Source organism: Etheostoma cragini, chromosome 9 (assembly GCF_013103735.1).
Source record: "Etheostoma cragini isolate CJK2018 chromosome 9, CSU_Ecrag_1.0, whole genome shotgun sequence".
Classification (NCBI taxonomy): domain Eukaryota; kingdom Metazoa; phylum Chordata; class Actinopteri; order Perciformes; family Percidae; genus Etheostoma; species Etheostoma cragini.
The window spans coordinates 14271139-14294609 of NC_048415.1; the positions used below are offsets into that span (position 1 = coordinate 14271139).

General features: G+C 39.7%; 2 protein-coding genes across 4 annotated transcripts in view; both read right to left on the minus strand.

Moving 5' to 3' along the window:
* Positions 1–3515, minus strand: part of insrb (insulin receptor b) — an 82633-nt gene extending 79118 nt beyond the window's left edge. The window contains exons 1-2 of one of the 2 annotated variants that reach the window (XM_034881873.1): positions 2442–3515; positions 2108–2250 (exon numbers count right to left, since the gene is read on the minus strand). In XM_034881873.1, coding sequence (XP_034737764.1) covers positions 2108–2201 — 94 coding nt within the window. In that variant the 5' untranslated portion in view covers positions 2202–2250; positions 2442–3515. Of the gene's footprint in view, positions 1–2107 lie in introns of both variants that reach the window. The other variant, XM_034881872.1, reaches the window with a different exon arrangement.
* The window catches only part of use1 (unconventional SNARE in the ER 1 homolog (S. cerevisiae)), a 26779-nt gene continuing 3308 nt past the window's right edge, over positions 1–23471 (minus strand). Inside the window, exons 8-11 of one of the 2 annotated variants that reach the window (XM_034881969.1) lie at positions 22725–22934; positions 2994–2999; positions 1518–1523; positions 1–14 (exon numbers count right to left, since the gene is read on the minus strand). In XM_034881969.1, the coding sequence (XP_034737860.1) occupies positions 22752–22934 (183 nt within the window). In that variant the 3' untranslated portion in view covers positions 1–14; positions 1518–1523; positions 2994–2999; positions 22725–22751. Of the gene's footprint in view, positions 15–1517; positions 1524–2993; positions 3000–12483; positions 12495–22711; positions 22935–23471 lie in introns of those variants that run through there. The other variant, XM_034881968.1, reaches the window with a different exon arrangement.

Below are 23471 nucleotides of genomic sequence, written 5' to 3' on the forward strand. Positions count from 1 at the left end.
TCTGTAAAAAAAGGCTTTTTTATATTCTCTAGAGAGCATTCAGCAGCTTGCAGCCGCAGCGTGGTTTATATACCCCTACTACTTCCTCTTTCCCATGGCTGAGGTGGAGATGTCATGCAGGGTGGGGATTTAGAATAAAGTATTCTAAGTATTTTGGTTGTTGCCAACCTCCCCCCAGGCGTAAACATCTCAAGAGTGCCAAATATGGTCACTTCCCAGAGAATTAAGTAAATCAGGAACCAGAAATATCCAATGACATGGACCCCACTCTGAGTGAAAGAGAGAGAGAGAGAGAGGAAAAGAAAAAGAAAGAGGAAGGAGGGGTACCAGCAGCCCTGTCTCATAAGACCCCTTTCAGGGGCCTCTGTTCTGTCTGCATACATGACCTGTGTAAGGTAGCCAGAACATTTTTCTTTGAACCTGGCCACTGGGAGACATTTGTTATACAGCTCAAAGTTTGAAAAGCATTTAAATGTGACTAAATTAACTAAAAGAAACAAACAAACAAACACTACATTATTAATGGTTTAATTAAACTCATCAGTTCCCTAATTTTAAATAGATGTAAAGGCTCACTTGCTCTATTCATATGTACTAGGTTCTAGTAGTGAAAGACTTTGTGGACTTGTGCAACACATCTAAAAACACTGAACACAAACCTCAAAAGTACAAATGTAGGCCATAGGTTCAACCACTGATAAACAAGTAAAATGTGATTTATTTTATTTCAATGTACTTGTAATCAAGCTATTCTTTAGCTACAATGAGGTTTCCATTCATTCATACTAAGTTAGTGAGTTACCACATGGTCAAATGTATTATCTACTTTAAGTAACAAGATCTGTTTTTCTCATTTAATTCGCTCCCCTGTTAATTTAACCTGAAGGTAAAATGCAATTTGGTGGAAAATTAGTTACGAGTCAAGTCAGTGTATTTCTATAATTTGGGTTAATCTAATGGTCCTTACTTAAACGTTTAACCCAAAAAGATATTTCAGGCTAGATTGGAATAACTTCAATTGTGTTTTCCTCCATTACATGACTGCTTTAATGCAACAGTAGCCAACAATAACCGCATTAATTTAAAACAAAATAATGCAAATTATCATTCGGGATCGCTATACTCCCTCTAAAGCATCGCGGCACGGTTTGTACTACTCGCTGTTTTATTATTAGGCAACAATCAAAACCCCAATTCATCGATGAAATACACCACACAGAATACACATGCTCCTTCCTTTGGTGCGATCCGCTAAAGAGATATGTCGGCTAATCTACCGCCTATAAAGAGACTTCTTAGCGTCGGCGGCTAATTTGTTTACGTTTAGGCTGCAGCAGCGTTGTGTGTGTGTGTTGGTTTTGGTGTGGGTGTTGTTTTTGGTGTGTGTCTGTCGCCATGAGAGGCCTAGCTGCGCTCACAGGGCCAATCCTGCTACTCCCAGTTTAGACTCGCTGCAGCAGACCACACTCGTCCAGTTCTAGCGACTAATCTGGCCCTGGGGCTGGCGCATTCAACACAGGCCGCTAAAATATTTACCTTTAAGAGACGGGGCGAGGGGGCGGGGATATTACTCAATCAATTTACCCAGGAATATTAATTATTAGCGCGCCGCTACGCATACGCAACACCTTAAATGACTAGCCCCCTTAATTAGACACTGTATGAAACTTGACGCATGCGTCAGAATGAAGGTGAGAGTCTCGTGACTACAACCTTAATTTATCAAATAAAGATAACAATAAAAAGAATTAAGAAACCGTGTTAGTGATAAGCCAAACTTTCTTAAATGTGTTAATATTCAAACAATAATATTCCTATTGTAATTACCGTTCTCTATTTAAAGCTCTTTGTTATGTTTATGGTGTCTTTATCATACTTAGTGTGGTCTATCCCCGTTATGATACAATTATCTTACACAAATGTTGGTTTGACACGTGTAATGTCTACTGCATTGTGGTATTTACTTAACGTAAACAAATGTGTAACCTCATTTTTTTTACTTCTGCATACGTGTGCAAACTAACAAATGTATTTACATTAACTATAAAAGGAAGTTTAAAAAACCTACAGCAACATGTCTAGGAACATTTTGAAAAGCAATACTTACTTTCTCCATGTATTAGTCCGCACTGGCATATGATGCAGGTGCCAATGATAAAAAACACAATTTGTGCTCTCAGCTTTAGCGTCCACCGTCTCATTTTGACTTGAAGATAAGTTGTGCTCTCCTCTTGTAGTTTCTTGAAAAATCTTGAGGGAGAAACGTTTATTTCAAAATGCGTTGGAATATCAAAAGTATTGAACAAATTCTTAAAAAATGAAGGTCCAAAATAGCCAACTGATTCAACGTTGCCCCCCGTTAGCCGGGGGGAGTTGTACATTTATGAGTATATTCCCAGCCAAGTTTGTAATGTATGCGAGCCGTGAAAAAAAATACAGACCATTAAACAACGTGATCTTGGGTTCTGGCAACACATGTGCGAGTAAAGATCTTCATTTTCCATAAGTGAAGGCAACAGTCCGCGTCCATCTGTTTGATTGTGGTGCTCCACTGAATCAAAAGAGAAATTACAGTACTTTTATTAATATCCCACACGCAAGAGGGCTAGTTTGGAGGTTCCCGAAGGAGGTCCACTGGACACGGGCTCATTTCTCTGTAATACACTGCTCCAGTGAGGGACGACACACTTCAAAAACAACTGGTAAGAAGTATTTTCCCTATGCACAGCGATAAAAAAACAACAACTGCCTCTTCTGTTGCTCCAGCACACATTCGCTGAAGTTGTGGATATCGCCAAATGCAGAGCCAAGAACGGGAGATAGCAGGGTTTCCCTTCTCTCCTTTGAAGTCCACAGGTCTTTATTTTACCCCTGTTCGCTAGTATCTTCTCAGAAGCTCTTCCTTTTAAAACAGATGGCAGCACATCCCAGGAAACTCCTCTGAGCAGCTACGTGCGTACAGTAAAAACGTGCAGCGATACAGCTTTCCCTACTACGACCTTCCCCTGAACTCCTTCATCCCCGTTGACCACCACGCCGCAAACGAATGAGCACCCACAAAACGACAAAACGGGAGAGAAAAAAAACAAAAAAAGCTTGAGGGGTAAACGTTACGTATTTTCCATCAACTGTAGAGGAAAAAAATTACAAAAACAACATCTCCGTTTAACCTGCACGTTGCAATGAAGTGAGAAAACTCCACCACGCCGCCCGTTTCTTTCTCTCAGACTAACGTTAGCTGATAGGGAAAAACAGCTAACGTTAGCTAGCTAGTCCAAAACAAACCAGGTTTCAGTGTCGGCGCTGGGGTTTACATTACAAAAATAAAACACACATAAACAAAGTCAGTATCCCGTCTGCGATAGTCAACACACAATGAGGTAAACAAACATAAAAAGACTTAAAAAGACGGGTCAAGTGTAAAAACTTGGATTCCCGTTCCGTTTAGCGGTTGCTCTCCCTCAGGTTCCCCCTCTTTCCGTCTCTCTTTCTGCAAAGCTCTCCACCAGTAAACAAGTCCTGCCAGTCACCTCAGCTGGGCCACACATGGTCTGCGGGAAAACCTGGAGCGGATAACCGGTTACCCAACCAAAAGGGTCCGGAACTGGACTGTCTGTTGGTGTCAAAACATCGCTGCTCTTTGTGGGAAGGGGGGGAAGGTGATCCACACCTTTTTTTTAAACGAATTTAGAATAAAATGTTGTTGGATAATGTGTAAATAGAATAAATAGGTCAAGCAGAAGATCCCCTTTCTGATATCATGTATGTCTGTTCAAATGGAAAATCCCCTTTTAATTTATCAAGTAAATTTATATTTAATAATTTGGAAACAATCCGATACGATAGATTCCCATTGAACTCCTATTGGAGTCTATCGTTTATGATTTATGTATGATTACCACTACCTACATAATCATGATTAAGGGCAATTTCAACTTTTTCCATTTGCTTTCTTTAAAACAGATTGTGGAAGATAAAGTAGTAGCCCTGCATAATTAGTTTTAGTTAATTTATTAGTTTTAAGGCTGCCGCTGACAAATACTTTCATTATGATTTATCTGCTGATAAATATATCCATTGATTACTTTGCTTACAAAATGTCAGAAAATTCTAAAATGTATGAATAAATAATTAGGATTTTCCAAAAGACCAACAGTCCACAACTCAAAGATTTTCAGTTTACTACCATATAGAATGATATTGAAAAGCAAATAACAACTGGAATTTAATGGCTATTTTTGCTTTAATAATGACTGAAACTATTAATAAAAAATAATTGCAGGTTAATTTCCTTGATGAATCGACTAAATCTTATCAGTTCTAACCAGTTTGGAAAAAAATTGTTTTTCTGTTTGGCATATGTGGTCTTTGACACCATTATTTCTCAACTAAATACAAAACTTATCAATAGCTTTGATTCAGGTGTTGACTTACTGGCAATGTCAGTACATATATATATATATACACATATATTTCCATATAATTATCAAGTAGGAACAATATGAAAAGCCACAGATGAAGCACAGATGACATAATCCTTTTTTTTTTTACTAACATTGCCCCAACTTGCTGAACCAAGAAGCATACAATAGTTGATGAACTCTTATACATTCTTGTGTAACAAGATAACACGCAACGATGATATAAAGATTTTAATATTTTCACTGGATTTTCTTTTTCACATTGTTATAGAGCAGTGAGATTTGTTGGCAAAACATATTTGCTTTGCCCTATAGACCAGTGTAAACATTACACACTGGTTTGGCCTTGCAGCCAGGAAGTAAAATACCTGCCTGCAGTAGGGAAGGTACAATCAAATTTGCATAGCAAATACCCATGAAATGCAACCTGTCTTATTAATGGAACCTAACTGGAAGTTTTTCCTACCAACACTCACAGGATGGGTGAATCTGGCCACGGTTCTCACTTTAAGAGAATACATAATAAAGTAGAAGATTGGCCTCTTGTTTATCACATGGGGTTGCAGTTTGTGAGCTTAGATGGCTACATGCAGGTCTACTTTGCTAAGAGCTTGTGGAGCAAGCTTGTTAATCTGAGGAATGTTGTTACCCAGTGAACAGAGTAAATGAGGTCTTAGTGAGATTAAATGTCACAGGTCTGAAGGACTAAGGGCTGTGGAATCTAGTCAAAACAGATCTCTTTGTGGTAGTCACGCTGTCTGACGCCAAATGGAGGCACACACATGCAGCCTCTCTTCTTCTCTTCACACACTTGTCTCACTTCCCCTGCTGTACATAACACCAATTTCTTTAATTTTTCAGTGTGAGTAAAGGAAGTCAAGTGAATGGCTTTTTACCTCACTAACCTACCTAGAGTGCTGTTATGAGTCTACACATGCAGCACTTGTGTAGCACTTCAGCCGTTGTACTACGACTTCAATTCAGTAGGTGGCACTAAAAATAACTCCAGTAAATTCACTTACAACAAATGTCAAACCAGAACAAAGGGAGACAATGTTGTGAATAAATAGGATTAAATCGGACCAGAGAAGAAAGTGTAGTGAGTTTTGGGCTATGTCAAGTAAACATAATGTAATACTGTCAGAATACATACAGTGCGATGAGGTTGTAGGGACTCACTGGTAAAGGATGCTTTAAATTATGACTGCAAATGAGAAATGATAAATTATTTAAGTTTTTCACTCACAACGGCAGTATTCCTCACTGGGAACATGGATATGACAAAGCCTTAGTGCCTGTCATGAACATGTTGACAATTCTCTTTTTATCACAAGCTCTGGGGCAAAATTGGGACATTTCCACCTGGTATCTGGTAGATTATTCAGACTGGAGGATGTGCAGAGAATTTGAATGACACAAAGATGGTTGGCGGTTGAAAAAAAGCTGCAGGGTCGGCACTCATCACATGAGTGAAAGCTGTTCCTCAAGCCCTCTGTATGTCTTTCTGGTTTCTGGCAAAACAGCATATATCCACGTATTAAATTGTCAGCAGTAGCACAACGAATATACCCCTGTCCTTCCACCAAGGTCTCTTCAGTTCCTTTAAGGTCCACCAAGGTATTGAACTTGTAAACAAGTATCAAGTGAATAAGTGAACATAAAAAGAAAATGAATGCAGAGGCTTCTATTCAGGGAACAAGGGGTCACTAAATGACATGAGTAGGGATGCAATGATCTGCTTTTTCTCCCCTGTTTCCGTTTACAACACCTCCACTAAGGTCCAAAAGAATGTCTGGAATCGGCATTTGCCTCATCATCCTTGGAGAGAAACAGCATTTATTAGCAGAACTGGAATTCACACATAAAAGTTAATGTATTATAAATGCATACATTTGCATTTCCCTCTCCTGTCTCAACTGTCACAACATAAACTTCTGCAACATAAACTTCTGCACATTCTGACTGTTTTTCTCACATTCATAAACAGATGCAGTAGGCAAAACCAACCCCTGCTCGTTCTCTCTGCAGTCGCCTCTGATGCTGCCTATGAATGGAGGGATTAATATGATTGAATGGAGAGAATCTCTTTCCTTTGTTGGTATGGAAGGCTCAGTAATTAGCTGCCTGGGGAGCCAGGAAGCAGGCCTGCTTGTATGCATGAAGGCATCTGTGTGTGTTTATGTGTGTGAGCTGTCCACCAACGAGAGGGTCAGGAGTTTAAACAGACAAAGCAATCCTGGATTATAAACGGGATTTACACTTTTAGCACTTGCCGTTCCTTCAGTTGAGTTTGTGTAGCCTACAGCTGGGATAAACAACTGCATCCCTCTCCCTGTCTGATTCCCTTATTGTGTCTCAATCACACAATGCAGTCACACGTACTGTATGCCGTCATTCAAACAAGAAGGTCCACACCTATTCCTCTCATTTGGAGGAATTGCACAATCTGCAGCCTTTGCACACGTGACACTGGAAAAAGGAGTTTACAGAAGCAAACACAACAGGATACATGGGTGATACTGCATACACATTAACTGTGGTAGAAGGAAGTTGTGTATTTTGGCACATCTGCAGAAAACATTTGCATTTAGAATCAATGCAGTCCTTCAGTAAGTTTCATTCATTACTTAGTAAATACTGTAAATCAATAAGTATATTCTTCCTGTACAGGTGCAGTGGGTGTGGGGGCCTATGACAGGCGTTGGAATTTTGTTGCTCTCTTTCAAAATGTATTCAGACTTCATCATCATCATGGTTGATTAAATAGCCAATCGATATTACATTAAACTTGTAACGTTTCTTTTTATACATCATAATATAACCGGAACCAGGTGCTTTCATTAGTGCAAGCAGCTAATGACAGTCCCATGAGTCTCATACTCTTGCTAAATGCTAACACGTTAGCATGCTAAACAAAGCTGTGATAAACGCTATATCTGTTAAGCATCACTGTCTTGTGAGCATGGAAGATGAGCGACCTGCTGACTATTACAGTGGATGTTAGACGAAGCTATTGATGCGGAAGCTTTATAGAAAGAACACTGTGGCCAGCTCAACACTGCGATTATGTGCCCTATGATGCATTCAGTGATCCGATAAATCTCACACACAGACCACACAACTCAAGTTGATAATCCATGTTGAAAACAGCTGCCTTTCAGGCCGTTGGATTGATTCAGTTTGTCTGTCTGTCTTTGTTTGATCCATCACCTCCACCACTAATGAACATTATGAAATTGTGTCCCAGGGTACACACAGTGTCATCTACAAAGGGGGGTATGCATTACTGGGGATTTTTTAATCACAGAGTACAAGCTGTATGACAATCAGCCTTCCAGACTATGAGAGTCTCTTACTGTACACAGCTTACCCAAGTCATGCATGCACAAGATATTTAAAGCACACTCTATCTGCTTTTTTCCTTCTACATTCATGCTCCTCTAGGCTTAACATTCATTGATTTGTTAGCATGTTAGGAAGAGCTGATGAAAAGCACAGTGGAAAGCTTACATAGATACATGTAGTCTATTCCAGGAGTTATATTGATATTACATTTTAAATAAAATTTCCTTTTTACTCACTTTTCTGCAATTTTTGGGGCATTTTCTGCCTTAATTATGACAGGACAGCTTGAAACATGAAAGACAAGGAATGCAAGGAGAGGGGGGAATGACATGCAGCAAAGGGACGCAGGTTAGAGTCGGACCCTGGCACACTTCGCAGAGGAGTGAACGTTTATATATGGGCAGCCACTCTACCAAATGAGCTGCACGGGCGCCTTTTTACTCACTTATATATGAGCCAGTGGCCAGCTAGTGTCTGGAGTAAGTTCCAGTCCAATGCAAAAACATTTTAAAGTACTGGAGCTTTTTTGATTAGTCGATTAACAAAACAAATCATTTGCAACAATTTTATAATTAATGTATTGTTTAGCTAGCTTTTTACATGTGAATATTTGCTGGTGAATTGAATAGGTTATGGTTTTGGGCTGTTAGTATGATCAGATCATCAATGATAAAAAATAATCAGCTTTGTTGCAGCTTTATTTAACATCATTATCATATGTGTATCAAGCAGGGAGCTGCTGCCAATGGTAAGAGGCTGTTACATAACATAATATTTTGAAGGGAAGTCAATAAAGCAAACATGACAAAAGCCACTATTTGAACACATAACCTTGTTCCTGACATCTAACTTCCTTTGGTTCTATAGGTCACTCTGACCAAGTGAATTCCCCAACCACTTTGAAGATAAAGTGAGACATATAGCAGTTTATTTTTTAACAGAAAGGTTTTGACTTCCTCTGTCAGACTCTGTCTCTGTCAAAATGTCCTGAACTATAAGACCAGTCAGTAAACCTGGACCTCCGCCCCTGTTCCACTCCACTTCATCATGTCCGCTATGTGTCCCTGTGAGTTCACCCATGATCTTTATGAAGACACTTAACCTTGGGTCTCACACACACATACACACACACACACACACACACACACACACACACACACACACGCACATATATCCCAGAGTTTTTCCCACTCATGGAACACAACACACTTATCTATAAACAGATTAGGCTGTCAACCTCACCTCTGCTGCCCTCTCCTCTCTTTCTGTGCAAAAACTCTCATCACCTGCTCTTTTTCTTCACGCTGTAAAACAGGAATCCACCTTCTCCATTTTTGACATTCTTCTTTTTCTCCTTATTTCCACCCAATTTCTTTTCTCTTTCCTGACCTCTGTGTCTTCTCCTCATTTTCCCTCCCTCCTTTTTCCCCTCCCCTCTGTTTGTTCTTTTTTTCTCACACTGATAGGCGTTTTAGGGGGGCCGTGTGCCGGTCCAAAGGATTAGCTTTATCAATGATAACGACCCAGGGAGAAGCATAACATGGCAGGCTTGAACCAGAAGTCCCTTCCTGAGAGGATGTGTCAGTGACAGCTTTATCCACATATTGTAAGAGTGACAGCGAGAGCAACACGTCCAGAGAGAGAGGCACAGTAAATACAGGACAGTTAGGGTCAGGTCAGTGTCACAGCTCACAGAGCAGCGAGGGATCAGGGGGAAAAGGTGTGTTGGCTTTAGGAAGATAGCGTGTGCTGCACAACATCAAAGTATGGCTCTCACACTTCCCCTCACACCGGAAAGAGGAAGATGTGGGCAACACTCTGTTGTTTTGTTGCTTCCTTGGACACGTAAATGTGTATAGGTGTACAGTATGCACATGTGCAAACAGCTCAGTTCTGGAAACAGAAACTTCTGGGTTCTGTTCCAGAAGTAAGAAAACCTGATTGTAAATCACATTGTGTATTCATGTACATGTATATGTGTATTTATAAACTTATGGCATTATATTGTTTATTATTAACTATATATCTATACACATATACGCAGTATGTATATACTGAATATAGTATATACTGTATATAAAGTTACATCTGTATACAATAGTCAAATATTTACGCAGTTCTGCTTTGTTTGTTGTTTTTAGGGGAATGTCTATTTCTGCGTATGTGCTTCAAGAGCAACAAAACGCTGGAATCAAATTCCCAATATGTGTTCACACTGACTTAAGCGGATTCTGATTGTCATTGTACTATAGCTCATAACTAAACCCAGCCTCAGAACAGAGCCTTCTCAACACTATGTCATGTTTAGTGTGTAACTTTATATGTTTAGATAAGGAGGGATTTAAATGAACACCAGACATTTGCGGGCTGAACATTGGCCTGACAGAAGAGGTCCGCGAGTGAGTTGAGGGGTCGCGGCGAGCTCAGACATGTCTGTGATAACAGCAGGACGTTGTGTTGTGGGTTTTTGTAGCTGTTGTTCTGCTTTAATAGTAAACCACAAAGGCTTTAATGTAGGAGCTGCTGGAGTGGATGCAGATTTGTCTTAGAAGATGGAAAGTAAACCAGAGAAACACGCTTTATATTTTTCAACAATAAAAAAAAAAAGATGAAAGAAATGCTGAATGAGAAATTGCATTGAGTTTCAAAAGCTAGTGAAAGACTGGGAAGACATGATAATGGCTTGTTATTGTTTTAATAAAATCTAATTTTAGGATTCTAGTAATTAATTGACTGAATCATTTAAGGATTTTTTGCATTGTGGTACATTTATCTTGGTGGCCATGATGATCATGTGTAACAAGTAGATTAATGATTAGAGATAGATGCCATTTGCTATGGATGCATTTGTGTCATTCTGTAAAATGTCTAATTTATCGGTTTTGATTGCCTATTTCTTTAACTGAACGTGAAACCATCCACAGGGTGACTTGTGAGTGCAGATCAGAGGGGGGATAAAAATTCCCAGGATTCCAGTGACACAGGGACTTGACAATGACCCTTTGTGTCCTCCCTGAATGGATATATCCAACCTTCTAAGGATTTAAATAGCCATCAAAGCACCCTGTATCCAAATGTTTTAATGAGTGAGTGCAGGAAATTGTCTGAAAATATATGTATCTGCAATTGAAATGTGTTTGCTCACACTGCAACAGCAACCTATACATGGTGTATAACAGAGATGTGTCATAAAGGGGGAAAAGTAAATAAAAATATATTTACCTTACAAAAATAAACCTGAGATGCAGGTCAGAGTGCAGAACAACTGGCACACAGATCGACTTAGACTAAATAAGAGAGAGAGGAAACACTTAATTGCTTCCTGAAAGCGAGCCATGGCTGTGGGACAGATTTAGTAGCATGGCATGAGTGTTTACAGAGGAAACACCACATCCAAGGTGAGAACTACTTCTTCTGAGAGGATCAACGACTGCAGCGCTGATGACACCATCAGTTACTAACTGCCATTCTTTAGAAAGTAACCTGGCCCAAAGTTTGGAAATGTATTCCTAACCGTCTCTTCCCCAGACAAAATTAGTAGCAACATGGCTGTCAAGTAAAAAATAAGTAAAAATCATTGATCAGTTTCCTCTTCGGTCTGCTTTTTACTATTGTTTGTGTCCCTGTGGAACAATGCCTAAGAACTTGCCCCTAAGCCCCTGTCAGTTGTTTGACAGAGAGGTTTGAGTGTGTGTTTGTGTGTGGTCTGATCTTTTACGCCCCGGAGGAACAGAAGTGGGGAAGCCAGGCTCTTAACTATTCGATCTTCCAGAGTACTATTTCCAGCCCCAGCCCTGAGGCAAGCTACTTCAACATCCGGCGACCTAGGCCTGACTGACCACAGCACTGCTCTGTGACCCCCGGGGGCCACGCTCTGCACGCTGAGAATAGGGGAAAAGCATGTGTGTATGTGTGTGTGTGTGTGTGTGTGTGTGTGTGTGTGTGTGTGTGTGTGTGTGTGTGAGTGTGAGTGTGAGTGTGAGTGTGTGTGTGTGTGTGTGTGTGTGGGTGTGTGTGTGTGTGTGTGATGAGATCGCATGCCTGAAGGAGGCCGGCTGTGTGAGAGTACAATGTGTCTAGTCACTATAAATAAACACCAGTTTGAAAACATGAGAGAAAAATAGCCCAAATTAGGACATAAATATTCAGAGTGTGTGCAAAAGTAAGCAATCCTATCAAGCATGCGGGCTAAGATTAGACAGGTGATGATTGGGGACATGTTGTAACTATATCAGCAGGACATGTCATTGGATTTATTAAATGTTGTGTACTTCATTTTTTGCAGGTTGTGGTCACAGGGGAAACTTAGGGCTTTCTGCAACTGTACTTTTTCTGTTACAGAATGATTGTCACAAAACAAAATAAATATGGTTTTTTTATACATTTGTGATGGTCAAAAATATACATAAAACTACTTACACTACTGTGTATTGTAAATAGTACTGGTGACATAGTTGTATAATGTCATTAACTGTATGTCTCTTAACTTCCTGTCAGTGGTTATGATTTACTAGTTAGTCATTTTTCTGTGCCTGTACAACTGAGTGCATAATCAGGACAAGTCAGGCTTGACACGTGTGGCCATGTCACAAGATCATCAGGGCAAACAACTGAGTACCAGGAACAGTGGTCTCCTTGCTAAGGTCTGGATTAAAACCCAAACAGTCCCACTTTGCTGAGAGACAGTTGATGGTCAGATGTGACCAAAGTATCACCATAAAAACAGGTCTGATGTAGAAGGTACACAGGTACACAGGTACACACACGCAGTCAAGTGAATTCTAGGACAAACAAAAGAGATTACGGCTCTGTGAGGCTGTACTTCTTAAACTCTTCTTAAAACCCACCTCTTTTCTTTGGCTTTTAACACCAGGTAGAGTGATGATTTTATGTGTATACCTTTACCATATGCCGGCAGTGCCTTTTATTGTTTTTATTTTATTATACCTTGTATATGTGTGTGCGTGTGTGTGTGTATGTGTATATACAGTATGTGTATGTATATGTGTATGTATATGCATGTGTATGTATATATGTGTATGTGTATATATATATGTATATATATATATATGTATGTATATATATATATATATATATATATATATATATATATATACATATACATGTATATATACATACAGTATTTATTGTGCTTTTATTGTGTTATCTAGTTATTCTGTATTATCATTTTGTGCAGCACTTTGGAAACCTTGTGTTTGTTAAAATCGTGCTACATAAATAAAGTGGATTGGATTGGATTGGATACTTAGCTGGTCTATATTCGCGACGTTCCACCACGGGGATTGTTCCGATGCCGATGTCCGTTAACTTCTGCTTTCTTCGTGTTGTAATTTTAAACCCACTGGATTCATGATAACTATGCTACTCCTCAGTAATGCTCCTCAGATCTCTGCAGGGTGAATCCAGACAGCTAGCTAGACTATCTGTCCAATCGGAGTTTCTGTTGCACGACTAAAACAACTTTTGAACGTACACACTTTCTACCAAAACAAGTTCCTTCCCGAGGCTTTTTTACAGCAGCATCGTGGCTCTGTCTGGCGCTTAGCACCGCCCAAGACAATGGTGATTGGTTTAAAGAAATACCAATAAACTAGAGAACTAACCCTTTTCTCTAGCCAGCTCCTCCGCAGCGCTGTGAAGGAAGGTCTGGATATGGAATTTGTACTTAGTTAAATGAAAACAGTAGTGTTTAGCATGACTAATGTTTACCGTGTTCACTACCTTTGTTTGTTGTGTTAGCATTTCCACTTTTAGCATTTAGCACCAAACCCGTAGTTAGTTAGCAGGTATTTGGTCATGAACCAAGTATTGGACAAATTACAATTCTGACCTGATGATGGTGCTTTCAAGAAAAGGCAGGGGTTTTTACCAAAGTCATATCTGGGGATCATGAATGTCTACAAAAGGGCATGGCAATCTGTCAAATAGTAATAGTTAGGTATTTCAGTCTGGACCAAAGTGGTGGGCAAACTGACTGACCAACACTGCCATTCCTAAAGCCAGGGTGCTAGTGTGGCTGACACATGTCAGCTGACTCTTACATGTTAATGACTACACCATTTTCATTTGTTGCATCAATGCTGTTTCAGATTTATTCCTTATCTGTCTTGTAATGGGGGTGGACCAACCGACCTTCAAACATCCTATTTGTTCTCATGACTAAAACCATTCTGGAAGAGAGTTTAGTTTGTCAGATGTAACAAAGATGGAGTTATTTGGCCACGATGACAGGAGGTATGTTTGGAGGAGGAAGGGTGAGGCATTCAACCCTGAGGACACTGTAGCGTCTGTCAAGCATGTTGGTGGTGGCTGTGTTGCTGCCTGTGGAGTAGGAAGATTACCTCTGAATTATGCACGGCAAAATCCAACCATTAGCTAGAAAGTTAAATCTTGGATGCAAGTGAGTGGCTTTACGATTGCTAAAACAAGCTAACTTTATGCTTTTGGAGTCGTGTTCATAAATGTGAAAAATGAAAAATGAACTCAACCACACAGAAAATATGTGGACTGCCCTAACAAAGACGAGTCCATACAAGAAAACCAACACATGTGGTTGAACTGCACCAATTCTGCCAACAGGAGTAGAATTTAGCCAGAAGCTTGTTGATGGTGAAAACTGCTAAGGGGCATGCAACCAAATATTTTGGTATTTTGTTTCTTTTTATTTTCCGAAGAAATTATTATAAAAATATAAATAATCCCAATACTGTCATAGCACACATGTCCCTTACAAGTATACGTGTGATGTTTTGACTGTACTCTTCAACTCTTTTTAAGCTTGTGTCTTCTATCATGTTCAGCCATATTGGATTTCCTGTGTGTTTGGAGTTTTTTTGATGATACGGAGTGTTGCTTTCTCTGGAACTCTGATCAATAGCTTTGCCAGCGAGTCTTCTTCAATGCCCTATCGCCTGCCTGCCGCTCAGACAACAGGGAGATACGAGCTTTAACTCGTCAGCATCAATTACAGATATGTTAAACGTCACAAGTCACAGGATGAAAACATTCAAGAAGTGTCAAAAGGAGAGCAGATTTTGTCTTCTCATTTGCAGCATAACAAAGAAAAATATAGAAGACAATGAAAAGTTGCTCAATTCAAAATCAATTTCTCAGTGTTATTTAGCAACAGCACAGTTTGTGCCTAAGTTATTCCACTGACTTGCAGCAGCTTTGGAGAGGGTTTAGCCAAATTATGAGCTACAAAGTTGTAAAAATATTGGGAAAGAAGTTGTCGATACAGATAAATAACAAATGAAAGAGAATACTATATCATTGTCTGTTACAGCAGCAAACGGCAGCTTGACATTTACTAAAAAGTGTATTTTTTACACCAGGCTGTGCAAAAACCCCTAAAGACTCTGCAAAGCATCCAAACCTGCTAATGCCACCTGACCGGCTGAGGAGCTAGTGTAAAGCGTTTGTCATAGGGGTGTGTCATCCATCCGCAGCTGTGGAAGAAGTATTCCGATTAAAAAATACTGCAGTCATGTCATACTTGATACAACATTATCAGCAACATGTTCCTAAGGTATCAAAACAGCATTTGTAATGCGTGATTGTGATTGCTATATTTTTTGATTATTGTTACTGATGTGTATTAATGTGAAAGTAGCATTTTGTTGTTGTGATAATTTACTGCTGGGTATTTTAATCTGTTACAATGCATCATATTTTATAAACTGTTCACAAGTTTTAACGATAAGATCTTAGTCTGCAAAATGTATAATAAATGAAGCAGAGTAAAAAGTACAATATCTTCCTCTGAAATGTTAGTAGAAAGTACCTAAAAACTGCACTTAAATGCAGCCCTTGAGTAAATTTACTTAGTTACATTACTGCCCATCAGCCCTTCTCTGAAATTGTATAAATCTACTCTTCACACTTCTACAGTTCTATCTATGCTTCAGTCATATTTCAGGGGTTTCCAATATTACAACAGATTTTCGCAGACAAATGTATCCTGCAAGTTGAACATCCTCCCCCTGCAGGAGGAGTAATTAATGAGTGGTTTTTTTATTGCAGTATAAAGTACAGTGTCATGGGCACAGGGTTCCACCTGTTACTAAAAAAACATCCATTCAATACATCCTACTTATCTGATTTTGTCTCACCGGTTTTCAGTGCTCTCTATTGGAAGCATCCTCTTACAACATCTTCCCCTAACAAGACCGAAGAAACAGAGAAAGAGAAAAGAATCAATACTTAAGTGCAAAGAGCTGGAGACTGACAACCAAACAAGCAGCATCAATATTGATCTGAATTGGTGAGAACATGATGGATTTGAGACGATAGCATTGTCTACTCCACTTTTACCAATGTTGGGGAAGGATTATTGCACACACAAAATGGATATTAAAATATGACGAACACAGTATGTTACATTTACAAAGTATAGTCAATAGTCTGCAACAGAGTAAGTAATCTCAAGGTATTAAAATACTAACATTCTCTATTTGGGACGCATTTTCCCAGAGGTTACACTTAGAAAGCAACATGTTGCTGGAAACCTTGGAGAACATTTGCTTTACCAAAATGTAGCACTTTTGTATTTGTGATTAATCAAGGTCCATTTGGTTGGCCTTGACATACCAACTAAGTGGGCAAAACATGTGATGAATGATGTTGAAACTATCCTTGAAAGAAACCTTGGTCTCAAACATCTGCACAAATAATAACTTAGCCAAGGGTCCAGGCCTTTTACCAACACAATTTTGCACACACACACACACACAAACACACGTACACACAGTCGTGTCTGGCTATCTTTGTGGGGACCAGTCTTTCACATAATGCCCTGATCCTAAAACCAATTCTTTGTCCTCAAAAAGCCCTTTAACGGTATGGGAACCAGCATTTTGTCCCCACAAAGCTGTCAGGTCCCCATAAGTATACTGTTTTCACAGTTTTTGGTCCCCACAAATGTAGCAATACCTGGTCCACGCGCGCACACACAGAAAACATACACACACACACACACACACATACACTAATCTGCTACCCTGAGGAGCCTCCCTTGTTCTAGGAGGGGACTTGCACCTGCTGTGGCAGCTTGGGGCCTCCTGGGGGAGAACATTGAGGAGGCCGAGGTGAGGTGTGCCTGGTTCCAACTTATCACTTTTGTTAAACAAGACATTACCCCACACCCTTCATCCCTCATCCTCCAGGACACATCCTAGTTTTGGCTCCAGCCACAGGCAGAGCCCAAAGCCCCAACTGCTCCCGCTTCAAACTGTCCACAGCACTTCTACAATGGCCTACGTCCTTGACAGTTTATACCTCAAGGCCTTGTCCTTGTCAGAGCAGCGATTCCCAGCCCAAGGCTCAGACTATAGAGAAAAACAAGTGCTGCATCCAAGACACCTGCGCCTTCTTGTCTCAGTCACAAGTCTAGTTTTAAACACCAGGCAGGATTAGTTGGACATTTTAGGAGATAGGTTTCACACAAAAGACAAGGCAATGTCTTCGGATGACTTGTTTTGTCCAAACAACAGTTCAAAACCCCCAACTACTTAGTTTCGTATACTCTAAAGTAGACAAAAGCAGCAAATCCTGACATGTGAGAAGCTGGAGCCAGGGAATGTGTGTGTGGAATTAATGCTTGAAATAACCTGTTAATCAATTATCAGAAATAGTTGCCAGTTCTTTTTCTGATCATTGCAGCTCTGAAGTGTAAAATTGAGATTATGTGGCAGACTATTTCTTGGTTTAAGAGAATAAACTTCCTATAGTCTCTGCTGCCTTGCAAAAGCCTTAAAATGCTAAATTGTCACGATTACACTTTAGTTTTGTAAACAAACAAGACTAAATATGTTGATCAGGGAGCTTTAGAGATGCTGGACAGAGCCCGGCTAGCTTGTCCCCACCCGATACTGGTCAAGTGCAGATGTGAGTTGCGGATGCGTCGCTTTGCGCCAAGCAGGCTACAAGATGCTAACCAGAGACTTCTGTAATGTCAATACAGTAAAAACAAAGTTTGTTCACTGCTGGCTACAAGTTAGCAATCAAACACAACAGAGGTTGTCACTTGAAGGGCGTTTTGAGTTAACAGAAATCAATCAGAGATAGCTAAAGCGTTTTTGAAATGATTTCCGTCTTCTGTTATGGTTTATAATGAGAAATGTTTATTATTTTATGGATATCACAAATGTCAGTAAAACAGTTTAAATGAGCATGTGCAACTCACATCTGAGTCAAGTGCAGATACTTGACTCACATCTGGTAGTGACATAGCTGTTTCCCCTTGTATTCAGTCTTTGAACTAAGCTAAGCTATCTGGCTTCAGCTAAATATTTACTGTAAAGGCATTAAATTCTTGGCAAGAAAGCAAATATTACTATATGTTATATTTCCCCCAAATGTTAAATACTATTCCTTAAAGTCTGCTGTCCTTTGCACAAGGAAGACAGACAAGCTTTGCTTCTCAGTATCAAGCCGCAAAGCCTCCTATGGTACCAGCAACAGCCGCTGTCTTCATTCCCGGCCGCTGGGAGATCCTGAATCACTAAAAGGTGAAGGCAATAAATTAAGCCTCTCAGCAGCAGCACTACCTAGGCTCCATACATCAAAGAGCTGAGCAGAAAACAGCAGGAAGTTTTTTTTTTCTTCACTGGGGACTCTTTCAGACAAATAGGCTGAAAGGTTCAGTGCATTAACCCACATGTTGACACTAAGCTGCGAGTCATAAGGGGGCAATAGGAGGCTGCTGAGAATGACATATGGCTCACGTCTTTGGGGTACAGCAAACATACATGCATGCACAGGCAAAAACACACAGGCATGTACAGATGCAAACACACAGCGAAGGAAGCGCTGTTATGGCTGCTTGGTTTATCTCTGCTTCAGGGTTGATTTTCTCTGCAATCAACCTGGATCCTCAGCTGTCACAGATATAGTAGGTGAAAGTGATCCTTCTAGGTGCTTTAGCTATGCTTCAACGCTCCAGTCAGAGAGCTGCCACAACACAGTTGTGGCACACATTTGTGTGTGTGAGAGAGCTATGACATTAGCCCTCATTATACTGAGGAAGAGCCACAGACACAACAAAACACAACCACAAAGACAGACAGAGATACAGAAACAGTCTCACACACACAGGGAGGCGGGTCCTGTCAAGGGAAACTGTAACGGCAAAATGAAAACAGAGAAAATTCCACCGCACCTGTGTAGACCAAAGAGATTAGGAGATTGAGATCAACAGTGGTGCAGCTCTGATCAGAAGACATAGAATCCTCCACTGAAATCTTTTCTGAAGCCTGCACAAAAGTTTTACTGTTTAAATTAGGATTGCATGCTATTGACAGAACCTGATATTGCGATATCGAATTATTAATGTTGCAATATCAATACAAATTTTGATATTTTTAAACATGTAAACTTACAAACGTTCAAGTTCAAAAGTTCAAAGTGTTTTAACCGTCATCTAGATGTAGACAAGATTTTTATTTCACCTAAGAAATAATGGAAACTATGAATTGAAAACTGGAAAATTAAAATTTAAAGCAGCCAGTCAATAAAAGAAAATACGAAAATCAAGGAGTGTATTGACTCATTGGGATTTAAGTGTACGTTGCATCAAGTCTGAGCAATTCCAAACAATGCCTCAGTGACTGAGAAAAAAGACAGAAGCAAATCATGTCTGTTTTCCATGTATCGGAGTGTGTGTGTGTGTGTGTGTGTGTGTGTGTGTGTTTGTGTGTGAGATAGTGAATCACATTATAAGTGAAGCCTGTTTTGCTCCCATTAGGTCATTTACATTACAGCACATTTAAAACTTTGGCAGAAAAAAAGAAAAGCCCTCTTTACCCTTTTGCTCCCTGAAGGAAGCACATGGAAAAGAAGAGAGAGAAAGGAAAATCTCCTTCATCTCTGTAGGCAACCTAAATCCTCACTGTAGCTGCAGCCAAAAACTAAATTAAAAAGACTGGAGTGTTAGTGTTTAACAGGCCCAGCGCTGCGCTGAGAGGGGATGGAAGTTCTCTCATGCTTAACAATTTGTTCCTCTTCTCTCTGCTGTTTGGAAGGATCAAACCAATTAAAAACATACTCATTCTCTCATTCTCTCTCTCTCTCTCTCACACACACACACACACATACGCACACATGCACACACGCACAAGCTCAAATATCAGCGGTACAATATCAAACAATATCCTTGTTTACCAAAATGTGGAAATTAAATGTGTCATTAATATAACATTGTTCGGGGATCCCGGGCTGTGAAAATCGTTGGGCAGTTGTTTATCATTTCCATTTTCCTTTCACACATCCAGTCTGCAGTTATAAATGTTAATAAGTCATTGAAAAAGGATTTTAATCATCAAACCTGAGAGTTGTTAATAAGTTGTTAATCGTCTGAAGCTTATTTCTATAGGCTAGGTGCTGAAACTGGTGCAACCAGTCAATAGGATTTTTAATAACCTGGCAAACCAAGGTTTTTCATATCACTTATTACTGATTTATAAAGCTTTGGAATACGATTTATTAGCAATTAACAACAAGTCTAGGTAGCTATTTTAGATACTTGATTAAACGCAGCAATCCCACACTATATGCCATAGTACAGCAAGTAAAAGCCCTGCATTCATAATGTTACTAAATTACAAAAGTATTCGCAGTAAAACGTCTTTGCGGGAGAATTGTTCCCGTCAGAGTGGTATCATCATTGTTGATGTTTACTGTGTAACTTGCATGAACTATGTTGGGTAGTTTTAAATCTAGTGTTTACACAGAGAACTACTGTCTAGATTTACAACATAGTTCACTACTAACATTTTGTAAAATGATCATATATTTTAATATACCCAGCTCAATTTACAAACTCAGAGCGTCAAACTATTTTTAGAGTGTGCTTGTGGGAGAAGAGTGCAAGAAGGAACCAATTCTGGTTTTGGGGTCAGAGGTTAAAAGAGCCATTCATGAATTCTCGAGGCATTCGCTAAATATAGGAACTCTCACTTAACACTTGCCAGACTTTGGAGTCTGTGTAAGAAACTAAAATGATACTAAGAGGGTAACACAACCATAATGAACACCAGAAAGCACACCACTGATGAAGTTGTGTACCGTAGCTGCAGCCTCAGAGAGCGGATCACAGCCAGAAGAGCATTAGCAAAGGCCTGAGAATGGAGGCGCCAACAGCTGTGATTTAACTGAGGGATGACGATCCTGCGCAGCGACAGAACCTCATTTGGTCTCCTGGTGGCCTGCATACCTCGGCTTCCAGCAGGCAATATACCCCCCAGGGATCCTAAAATACACGGGCAGGCCAGGCCTGGGCCCAACCTGCCACCCAGCCAGCCGTGAGGAGGGGCAGCAGCCAGGGAGAGGGGAGACAGGAGAGAGGAAGAGCCAGGGGCAGAGCTGCAAGCCTGGACAAGCTAGCCAGCTCCCTAGTCCTCTAGACGACAGCCAGACTGACAACAGAGCAGGAATGTTAACCTCCTACAAGCTTTGTCAGTGTGTCTGCTTGCATTAAAAACACAGCTTTGCATCAGCAAATCCCAAATGTTATCAGGCTAAATGACGTCTAGGAAGAAAAGCTGACAGAAATTGCACAGCTTTTCGAGAAGTCACATATGGTCGCTGTGTGCTTTTTCTATGGCTGACTGCCTTTATTTAGCCATACTTTAGTCCTCAGACCACTTCTAAATGAGTAGTGGGTTTAATTTAGGATTCATGGCTTGATCGGGCCATCAGGGTCATTGAGGCCATTATCTGTTCACATGTTCAGGATGTGACTGACACACTCTGGTCACATGTAGTCACTGCATCAGACATTGCAACAACAGAGGGCGCAGTTTCCTATTTTAGTTATACACAGCTCCCACAACACATCCTGCCTAAACCAACTAAAGGAAATCGTTGTAATTTAGCATCTTCATACTTTCTTGGAATAATAACTAATTGCTTGGGATCTTACACTCATGAACAGCTGCTCAGAATAATGTGATGCATGGAGTTACAGTCATTTTAATGAAAAGAAAAGTCTTCCTTCAACATCACCAGCCTCCGCACTCATAACCAACATAACAGATATCACCACCTGATGGACATTAATGGAATCAACCACAAACACATTCAGACTTAAAATAATAAACATGAGGAAATTGACATACATGGAAATGTGAACCAATAACAAAACTTGAAACCTAACTAAGAAGATGAAACATTTAAATGCTTGGAAAATGTTTCATAATTTGTAATAATTAATTTCAGTGAATTTATTTAGCATTTATAAGCACTGAATAAACATTTATTAAATGCTTTGTAACACTAATGTAGTCACTGAAGGCTTTAAATGTATGTTGGTTTGTCAACAACTATAAAACCTATAGGCTACAAGAAGTGGAGGCTGCTCTAATGAATGATAATTCACTAAACGGTATTATAACATAACTTCATAGGAGAAGTTAGAATAGTTGACAACCACTTTAAAATGTCCTGCTTACAACAATATTGTGTTATAAACCATGTATTAATCATTTTTTTGAGCATTCCAATGCTAAACGGGGGTAGTTGAATTGTAACAAAACTATTCTGAGTTTTAGCACTTTTACAGCAATTTATAATTCTGCATTTTTAGTTATTTACTTCATTCCATATAGTGTTAGAAGATGTATGCTTGGCAAAAAAAAAAAAAAAAAAAAAGGTGATTTAGCTGAGAAATGAAAGCTGTATTAAACGGCTAGCAGCCTACCTGAGGAGGGATTAAGATAATTAAGGCTCAGTCCCTGCTGTCTTGGTATTAAGACTATATTCTATAAACCCTCCAACAACAAGCTCTTGACCTCCATTCATGTTCTATCATATTAAAAAAAAGAAAAGAAATTGAATAACGATGCTTCAAACCATGTTTTTAACTTCCATCAGCCCGTTTCGAGGAAGAATTTCTGTTTCAAAAGTGCAAATGTTTCAGTTTATCAAACTGGCTTGTTGGACTAAAGAGTTTGGGTTTGTAGACCGTCATCATCGGAGTCGGGGGAAGATTCTGATGAAGAGGATCATGCTGATGAAGGTGAAGGAGACCAGGATCAGCATCAGCCACAGCAGCCAGTTAACGGACTTCTTGGTGTGCTGCTCCAGGCGCTCCGACTCCGTCTTCAGCTTCTCAAAGTTCATGTCTGCCTGACGCATAGACTGGCTCAGAGTCTGGGAGGAAGAGAACACACACACAAACGAACACACGAACACACGAACACACACACACACACGCACACGCGCACACGCACACACGCACACGCTTTTAAGAGTAGTTCATACAAGAGGTTGTTAGAATATGAATAGAAGAAATCCCCCCCGTCTCTATCGTTAAATATTGTATGTTATATGTTAATAATAATAATAAATTTAATTTATAATGCACTTTATATTTGCAAAAATCTCAAAGTGCTACATGGTAAAAAAGTAAGTGATAAAATAAAACACATGGAGAGCATGAAAATAGTAAATATAAAAATAAACCAAAACAATCTAGATGTTAGATCATCTTGTTTAACTCTAAACATAAATTGTGCATTTTTTAATTCAACAATGTCCATAAATTTAAAAAAAACAATTGTGAATTCAAAAACAGAGGATTAGTGTGCTCATGTACCCCGTGTGATTGATTATCCTGATTGCTCATATTTTGCGATGTGCAAATATTTTAGAAAAAGGTGCTCTTGTGGGGGGGGGGGGGGGGGGGGG